Source organism: Cucurbita pepo, chromosome 16 (genome assembly GCF_057944985.1).
Source record: "Cucurbita pepo subsp. pepo isolate OVF chromosome 16, ASM5794498v1, whole genome shotgun sequence".
Taxonomy (NCBI): domain Eukaryota; kingdom Viridiplantae; phylum Streptophyta; class Magnoliopsida; order Cucurbitales; family Cucurbitaceae; genus Cucurbita; species Cucurbita pepo.
Window position 1 is genome coordinate 12,880,434 of NC_141813.1, and position 8,939 is coordinate 12,889,372.

Genomic DNA, 8,939 nt, shown 5'->3' on the forward strand with positions numbered 1-8,939 from the left:
CAACAATCCTCCTCTCGAACAAAGTACACTATATAAGCCTCCCTTTAATCGAGGCTCGACGTAGGATTCACTCCCAACAATCCTCCCATCGAACAAAGTACACTATATAAGCCTCTCCTTCATTGAGGCTTGACTCCCTTCTTTGGAGCCCTCGAATAAAGTAGTGACTTTGCTTTGGGCTTCCCAAAAGACCTCATCCTAATGGAAATGTATTCCTTTACTTATAAACGGAGATCATTCCCTACATTAGTCATGGCTCCCAACCAAATAAAGTTTTCATTTTATACATGTTTTTAAAATATTTATTTGAAAGAAATATATTTATTAAAAATAGTTAGACACCTTATTTAATCGTTCAATATAATATTAATTTATTTATTAATTAAGTATATATGTTTTCTTTTTTTTTAGTGGAAACAGAAAAAAGTACAAAAAAAGAGAAGATATGGTCGCGGGGCTGTAATTGATGGGGCAGTTAGTTTGTTATTACAAAAGAAGGGAGAGAGGAAACGCCATTAATGGGCACTCCAAAATTGTAAGCTTCTTCGATTTATAAGTCCGCCATTGCCGCCGCTTTCTTTATTGCTCCATCTCTCTGACATTACAGTCTCCGTTCATGTTTGTATGTTAGGTTACACGAATCCAATGTCGGCTATTTCACCTCTTTTAATCTTTTTTTTTTTTCTTCAATTTCTTTCTCTCTGTTCACGTCGCATTCGGCGGCGATGAACAACAACCACCACCACCATCAGGGATGCCGATGGTGAAGCTGGATGTGATGCATCGCCACCATCCACATGTTCAGGAGAAGCTTTATGGTGAACGGAGGAGTCTAGGAAGCACCGATCGCTTCAGAGATATTCACGAGCACGACCACAACCGCCAACGCTCAATCTCCACATCGATGAAAATGAGCAAGACGGATCGTCAGCTTCCTATGCCGTCATCTACACCGATACAACTGAAAATAAGCTCAGGCTTCGATTTTGGAACTATTTTGTTCAGTTCAGAGTCGGAACGCCGCCGCAGAAATTTTTGTTGATTGTGGACACCGGGAGTGACCTAACCTGGTTGAAATGTAGATATCGGCGGTGCTTGGGAAATTGCACCGCCCACGCTCATCATAAGAGCCGTGTTGAACACAAAGTGAAATTCGATCATCCGTTTTTAGCGAATCATTCATCCTCTTTCAAATTGATTACCTGCGGCTCAGATTTCTGCCTCGGTGATCTCCAACTACTCTTCGCCATCCCGGATTGTGAAGTTCCTTCCAACCCTTGCGTCTATGATTACAGGTATGTGCGAAGAATTAGGGTTTAGCTATGAAATCCTAATCCTACGAATCAGAGTCTGTTTCTGCGCAATTCCATTCAATTTGAGATGAATTCCATTCAATTTGAGAGGAATTAGATTCAATTTGAGATGAATTTGAGTTATATTTTTTATTTGGAGTGTGAAATAGCTACATAGGAGGAGGGGCTGCGACGGGATTGTTCGCAAACGAGACGGTAACCGTAGGCCTCACAAACGGAAAGGAGAAACAGCTCCATGATACTCTAATCGGCTGCACCGAACTGTTCAATGCAATGCAGTTGAAAGGAGTCGACGGCATCCTTGGCTTAGGAACTGGCGCACACTCCTTCGCCCACAGAGCCGCTCTAGACAAAAACGGCGGTGGCTTCTCCTACTGCCTCATCGACCATCTCAGCCACCACAGCGCCACCAGCTACTTCATCCTAGGCTACCCCCCGCCGAACCCCTCTCTGTTGCTCCAGTCGGCAACATGACCTTCATCAACCTCCACCTCGGCGACGCTTTCAACAGCTACTACGGCGTGGGGCTCATCGGAATCTCTATCGACGGAGTCACGCTCAACATCCCTCCCCGCGTTTGAGACATCCAGAAAGGTGGCGGCACCATTCTCGACTCCGGAACCAGTCTCAGGATGCTCACCGCACCCGCGTTCGACGTGTTCATAGAAGCCATGGTTCAAAAGCTGAAGAAATTCCAGCAAATCCTTGCGGATCCCTTCGCTTATTGCTTCAATAACACCGAATACTCCCATGAAATGGCCCCCAAGCTTCGATTCCATTTGGAGAAGGGGGTGGTGTTCGAGCCGCCGCCCAAAAGCTACATTGTGAAGGTGGACGATATCTTGTGTCTTGGCTTCACTTCTATTCCTTTTCCAGACACCAATATCATCGGCAATATTCTTCAGCAAAATTTCCTAAAGTTATTTTCTTTTTGCTTATTATTATTATTAGATTATCCAAATACAAAACATTCTTTCAATAATAAATAATCACTTTTTGTGTCCCACTTCCCTTTTGGGCTTCAAATATATATATATATATTTTTTTTTGGTAATTTCATAGTTGAATTAAATTATTTATTTATTTATTTATTTATTTATTTATTTATTTATTTATTTATTTAACAACTCATAAAACCCCTAAAAGGGGGATAGGGAGAGAGGTTGAGCACATGCTAAGATTCCTATCTTCATTTGGGTTCAACAAAAGGTTTTGCCTTTTTAACAATCGGAACAGCTCACACCTCACATGATCACCTTATATCCATCAAATCAATACACTTCATTTTTCATCTTTTTTTTTTCTTTTTTTTTTTTTATTATTATTATTATATTGTTATGTTACCCGAATTCAGATAAGAATCCAATTATTCAATTGTAACCGAGTGAAAGGTTTCTAACCCCTTATAAAAGAATGTTTCGGCTTGGCTTGTTCTCCAAATGAATGGGACCTCATCTTACAATCCACCCCTCTTGAGGCCTAGCGTTCCTCGCTAACACTTTGACCCTTTTGAGGCCTAACGTTCTCGCCCCTTTTGACGCCTTCACAATCCACCATTTTTTAGGCCTAGCTTCCCTCGCTAACCCTTGACCATTTTGAGGCCCAGTGTCCTCACTTGACTCTTTTAAGGCCTAACGTTCTCGTCCCTTTTGAGGCCCTCGCAATCCACCCCTTTTGAGGCCCTGTGTCTTCACTTGACCCTTTTGAGGCCTAACGTCCTCGCCCTTTTTGAGGCATAGTATCCTCACTTGACCCTTTTGAGGCCTAGCGTCCTCAATAACACTTGTTTATCTATTCGATCAATGTGGAGATATGAGAGACATTGAGGGATGGTTTGAAGGAAGCAAAGTTGGGTATGGGTGAAGCTGTCTGGTCTTGCTCCTTGTGAATAAAGCAAAGCAACAGGCTGTTGTGAAAAAAAAACATAAAATACAAAATAATAATAATAATAATGATTAATAATGTTTTGAAATTTGGATGGATCACATGGGAATGTACACAAAAGCAAACTGACAGACCCACATGCCATTGCCTCCCAATTGCACAAGCACATGCTGTCTGTCTCCTTTTTTTTCTTTTTTTTTTTTCTTCTTCTAATCATACAAAGCATTTTCACTAAAATCCCCACAACAAAAAAAAAAAAAAAAAAAAAAAAAAAAACCACACTAATTCACAACCCCACAATCTCTTTTTTTCTTTAATTTTTTTGTTCTCTCTCACTTACAAGTCTATTTATATATAGACATTAATATACACAAACCCCACAAAAAAACAAAAACAAAAAAAAGGTTATCTAGTTAATTAGCAATAAAATCATCGTTGATCGACTGACTCCTCGTAAAGGTTACCACTTTTTCTTTTTGTCTTGTTAATTAAATTCTCGAATCAATTCTACACAGTTTCAGACGCCGTCGTTGTCTCCTCCACTACCACCGCCGGAGCGCGACGGTCGGCGGCGGTTATGGAGCAGTGGAGATGCCTGTGGCAGCTGGTCAGATGGTCGTTGGTCAGACCGGCGGCTTGCATGAAGGAATGGAGGACGGTTGGTCCGACCGACCGGAAACCTCGTCTGATCATGTCTTTGCTTATGGTCTCTGATTTTGATGTCTTCACCGGAATTTTGTGGCCGGATTTGTACTGCGGTGAAAACGGCTTGTTGTTCACAAACCCCCAAATGTATTTGTCGAATGATCCAAACTCCTTCTTAATCTGTAATTAAAAATATTAATTAATTGGGGTTGACCACTAAGTCAATGGGTTTTGATTTGAAATATTTAATTCTCATTTACCTCGAGGATTCGGATAGCGTTGTCGACGACTCCTCGGACTCTGTTAATGTCTATGCCGTATTCCGAGCTGATTGATAGCATCTGTTTGTCGGAAAAAATGGCCACCGTTTCTGCAACGAAACTTGAAAATGCATTTCTGGGCAACGAAGAACATTAATTAAATTAGTGAATTTATAAGAACACAAATGAATAAATTGAAGGAAATTGTTGTTTATAGTACCTGAAATCTTGGCGTTTCTTCAAAATTGAAGTCCAATCCGAACCCACCTGGGCCACGCTTAGAACCAGCAATTCAAACAGCATTCTGTGTTCAATTCCAGAATTCAGTACTCAAATTCATGGATTATGTAGTAAACTTCATTTAATTATATTAAATTTGACTTTAATCCGATGGAGAAGAGATAGAAACAGAGTCGAAGAGAGAGAGAGAGAGAGAGAAAAAAAAACAGAGTCGGAGAGAGAGAGAGAAGCAGAGTCGGAGAGAGAGAGAGAGAAACAGAGGCGGAGAGAGAGACAGAGAGAAACAGAGGCGGAGAGAGAGACAGAGAAAAACAGAGGCGGAGAGAGAGACAGAGAAAAACAGAGTCGGAGAGAGAGACAGAGAGAAACAGAGGCGGAGAGAGACAGTGAGAAACAGAGGCGGAGAGAGACAGAGAAAAACAGAGGCGGAGAGAGACAGAGAAAAACAGAGGCGGAGAGAGACAGAGAAAAACAGAGTCGGAGAGAGAGACAGAGAGAAACAGAGTCGGAGAGAGAGGGAGAGAAACTGAGTCGGAGAGAGAGAGAATGAGAGAGAAACAGAGTCGGAGAGGGAGAGAGAGAGAGAGAGAGAAACTCACTTGTCATCATGAACAGGGACGCCCCATTCTTCATCATGGTAAGCAACATAAATGGGATCTATAAAGGGAAAGAGATAATTGAATTGAATTAAACTGAATTTATGAATATCATAAACAGGGGAAATTTAAAAAAAAACATAATTGGTACCTGAATTGGGAGTGATGAAGCTGCATCTCCGATCTTCAACGGCGGGTTTAATTTTAGAATCAATAGGAACAACTTTATCAAACCGGGCAGATTTAGATCTTCCATAATGGGCAATTCTCATCTTCCTCTGCGCCTGTTGCAGAGCCACCTGCTCTCTTCTCACGGCGGCGATACTTCCCGGCGAGTCAGTAATCAACGAAGAAGCGTAGCTCAAGGACGCAACCTCAAATCCACCACCACCTGCAACATTATCACAAATCACAACATTCCCATTTCCAGCCAATTTGAAGCTTTTTGATTTCTTCCTATCCAAGGCAGCCTTGGGGCGAGACAGAGCAGCGGCCGGAATTAGAATCTTGTCAGAGCTGGAGTTCATGGGGTTAGTGTCATTAGCTCGCTTGGTGGCCGGAGGACGCGGCGATTTGGACTTGGGGGAGGTAGGGGAGACGGCGGCGGAAGGGGGTTTTTTGAGGGAATTACGGCGGTCGAGGACACGGTTGCCGGTAGGTTGAAGGACGGGCCGGGCGGTGAATTTGGAATCAACGACGACAGAGGTGGCTTCCAAGGCCTGCTCCGAACGACACATCGTTCTGCTTTTAGAGAGAGAGAGGGAGAGAAATGGGAATTAGTGAAGAGAGAGGGAAAGGGAGAGAGAGGGGTTTTATAAAGGAATTGGAGGAGAGAGAATGAAGGGCAAAACGGTGCGTTTTGGTTTGGTCTTCCATACAGATTACAGCCTCAAGTGAGGGGCATCGCTTTTTGGGAACTACGCCACGAGGATGACAATGACGCGCCCCTCTCCCTCTTTCCATTTTTACCCTTAACTTCTTTTTTTTCTTTCTTATTTAATTTTTTAAAATTAATAAATATATATATATATATATAACCATCAATTAAATATTTAAAACATATAATCTCCATAATAATATAATATTATTCGCTTTGAGTATAAGCTTTCATGACTTTACTTTGGAGTTAGAGATAGTATTCCTCACTTATAAACATGTGATCTTCCACTGAATTAGTCAATGTGGGACTCATTCTGAATAATAATCTTCAACCGTTTAAAATTTTTTTATGTATAGGTTTATAATCTTTAATTAGCGTAAAATCCCAGTCGAATATGTAAGTTAGGCGTAAAAACCTAGTGGAATCTTTTAATATCTAACCTAAGTAGAGGTAACTGTAAAAACCTAGTGGAATATTAATAATTTAATAAAGTCAAGACCTATAAGATTTGAAAAATCTTTATCTTGGTTATTAAGTTAATTAAGCATGATTATAACTAAACTAATCGATTTTCTTTTTGACACTATATGGAAGTGAAGATAGGGATGGCCCTACTTTTGTTATGGAAAATGGGAGACGATCACTTGGGGGAGTTAGGGCGTCAACTTTTTCGCAATTATTTGTATGTATAAATTTCAATCACATTCAATCCAACCCGAAACCTAAAGGGCATGAAATAGGGCAAAGAGTCGTGGATAAGGAATGTACCTATGGATGAAAATGACCCATTATTTAACTTCACTTTTTTACCTTTTTACCTGTGTATGATTCTAATTCCTTCACTTTTTTTTTCTATGCTCGGGACTTTCTGTGTCCCTCTTTCTTTAAATTTTATTATTTAATGACGTGTTAAATATGAAAAAAATATAATTATTGTGAAGATTTATATGATTTTAAGGGGAAAAGGGTAGTAAATGAAGAATTAAATGTATTTTTTGTAATTTTGAATTTATTTATTTATACAAAAGAAAAATAAAAATAGCTTTATTATTGATGACTTTATTGAAAAATTAGGTAATTTAAAGTTTTCATGGTCGGTTAAATTTTATTTTATCCCTTTGTACTTTTTTTTTTTAACTGTTGCCCGTCTCCTCACGGCATCTAAAAGATAAAACTTTATTACTTTTTATCTTTTCATACTTCTATTACTTACTTCTACACTTAATATAATTCTTTACTAGATGTTGTGAAAGTGAATCATTTGTAAATATAATATATACTATTAAACGGTAAAACCTTTTGTTACTATGCACGATCCACCGCTAGCAGATATTATCCTATTTGGGTTTTTCCTTTTGGGCTTCCCTTCAAGATTCTAAAACGCGTCTGCTAGGGGAAGGTTTCCACACCCTTATAAAAAGTGTTTTTTTCTCTTCCCCAACCAATGTGAGACATCACAATCTATTCCTGTTCGGAGCCCAGCGTCCGTATTAACACACCGCCTCGTGTCTACTTCCTTTGGGGAACAACGAGAAGGCTGGCATATCGTTCGATGCTCAAAGTGGACAATATCATACCATTGTGGTGAGACGTGATTTCTAATAGTATGATCCCACATCGATTGAATAAGAGAGCAAACCATTCCTTATGGGGCCAAAACAGATATTGTGATGTCCCACATTGGTTGGGGAGGAGAACAAATCACCATTTGTAAGGGTGTGGAAACCTTCCCCTAACAGACGGGTTTTAAAGCCTTGAGGGGAAGTCCGAAAGTGAAAGTCGAGAGAAGACAATATCTGCTAGCGGTGGCCTCGGTTGTTACAGATATACTTCTGTAGTTGAAATTATTGATGGGTGAGTGGGCCCCACTTGAGAGGATTACAAGCTGACATATTTTGTTACTGTTAAGGAAAGAAACCTTGCTTGTAATTGATTTTTTTTTTTCTTTTTGAATAAAAGAACAAATTCCAAAAATAAACTAACTATTTAATAATTCCAAACTAATTATAATAAAAATACAAAAGGAAAAGTAAAATTACTCACACGTGTAAACCAACACACGTAACTCCAATTATTCCAAGTCGTGTATAATTTCTCATAATAACAGTAAAACGCGTCGTATCATTGGTATTAATTGGCGTCACATGGAGCTCCACGTGGGGGAACCTGATTGGAAGTTTCGGTAACATTACACGATACTTGCCAATAATATTCCCCTATTTATTTGGAATAATTTTTTAAACTTTAAAAACACTTTTTGTTATTTTTTTTTTTATATTTTAAAATGTAAATGTGTCAGCTTTTTATTGCTTACCGTGAGACACACCATGTGATTCAAACCAACCCCTTTTATTATTCCTATTATTAATTAATAATTTTAATTAGTTCTTAATGATATTTATGCATACAAATTGAATTATTTCCTTTTATTTATTTATTATTTATTAATATCATATATTATTTTTAATTCACCGAAGTATCGGGCAATTTCCATGCATTTTAATTAGAAAATAACGTTAACATATAATTATGAAATTAAATATTCCTAAAATTTCTAACATATAATAATGAATGAATATATGAAGACATGTTTGCAGGTTTGGATGTAAGCCTAATGTTTCAATATTAGTGCTTCTCACGTACAAAATTCTTTCATTGATAATCGTATAAAAAAAAATTATTAAATCATATTCCATTTAGCTCGAGGTCCATGGGGGTAACGTCGATGCCTTCCTTTACTCTCTTTTATGGCAGTCGACATTCGGTCGATGCTATCTATTATCTTTACGAGTCGTGCCTCGGTGCTAGCAATCTCTTTATTGTCTAAAACCTTTTGTTAATGGACATGTCTTAACGTTGAGACCATCATTCATTGGGACAGTGGTATCTTGGATCAAGAATGATTGAATTGATTGAATGTGATGCATTGATTCTATTGAACTACGGAAGAAGTGAAAGAAGCGCCTTTGCGAGCAAAACCCTGTTGGGGATTCTCCGTGATCGATGACATCAAGGTCGAGCTCGAGAGAAAATGCCCCAAAACTGTCTCCTGCTCCGACATTCTCACCGCCACCGCCACCGCCACCGCCAGAGACGCTACCATTGTGGCCGTAAAGACGGT

General features: G+C 39.2%; 1 protein-coding gene and 1 pseudogene across 2 annotated transcripts; one reads left to right on the top strand and one right to left on the bottom strand.

Annotated features, from left to right (window-relative positions):
• The first annotated feature begins 624 nt into the window (after positions 1-624).
• Positions 625-2,313, top strand: LOC111777066 (aspartic proteinase NANA, chloroplast-like; annotated as a pseudogene). The gene is made up of 2 exons (XR_015412143.1): positions 625-1,295; positions 1,463-2,313. The product of XR_015412143.1 is annotated as an aspartic proteinase NANA, chloroplast-like (transcript).
• Positions 2,314-3,253: 940 nt separating this feature from the next.
• On the bottom strand, positions 3,254-5,726 carry LOC111776761 (DNA glycosylase superfamily protein). The gene is made up of 5 exons (XM_023656108.2): positions 5,090-5,726; positions 4,942-4,999; positions 4,323-4,406; positions 4,103-4,238; positions 3,254-4,022 (listed from the first exon to the last, which is right to left on the bottom strand). Exons 1-5 carry the CDS (start codon positions 5,673-5,675, stop codon positions 3,705-3,707), a joined length of 1,182 nt encoding a protein of 393 aa, XP_023511876.2. The 5' UTR covers positions 5,676-5,726; the 3' UTR covers positions 3,254-3,704.
• Positions 5,727-8,939: the final 3,213 nt, after the last annotated feature.

Excerpts from the sequence above, each read along its gene's own strand:
- LOC111776761 (XM_023656108.2), bottom strand. The coding sequence starts at position 5,675 with ATGTGTCGTTCGGAGCAGGCCTTGGAAGCCACCTCTGTCGTCGTTGAT. Across the intron at positions 5,000-5,089 it reads CTTCATCACTCCCAATTCAG|ATCCCATTTATGTTGCTTAC; the intron begins GTACCAATTATG and ends TTCCCTTTATAG. Across the intron at positions 4,023-4,102 it reads ACGCTATCCGAATCCTCGAG|ATTAAGAAGGAGTTTGGATC; the intron begins GTAAATGAGAAT and ends TTTTAATTACAG.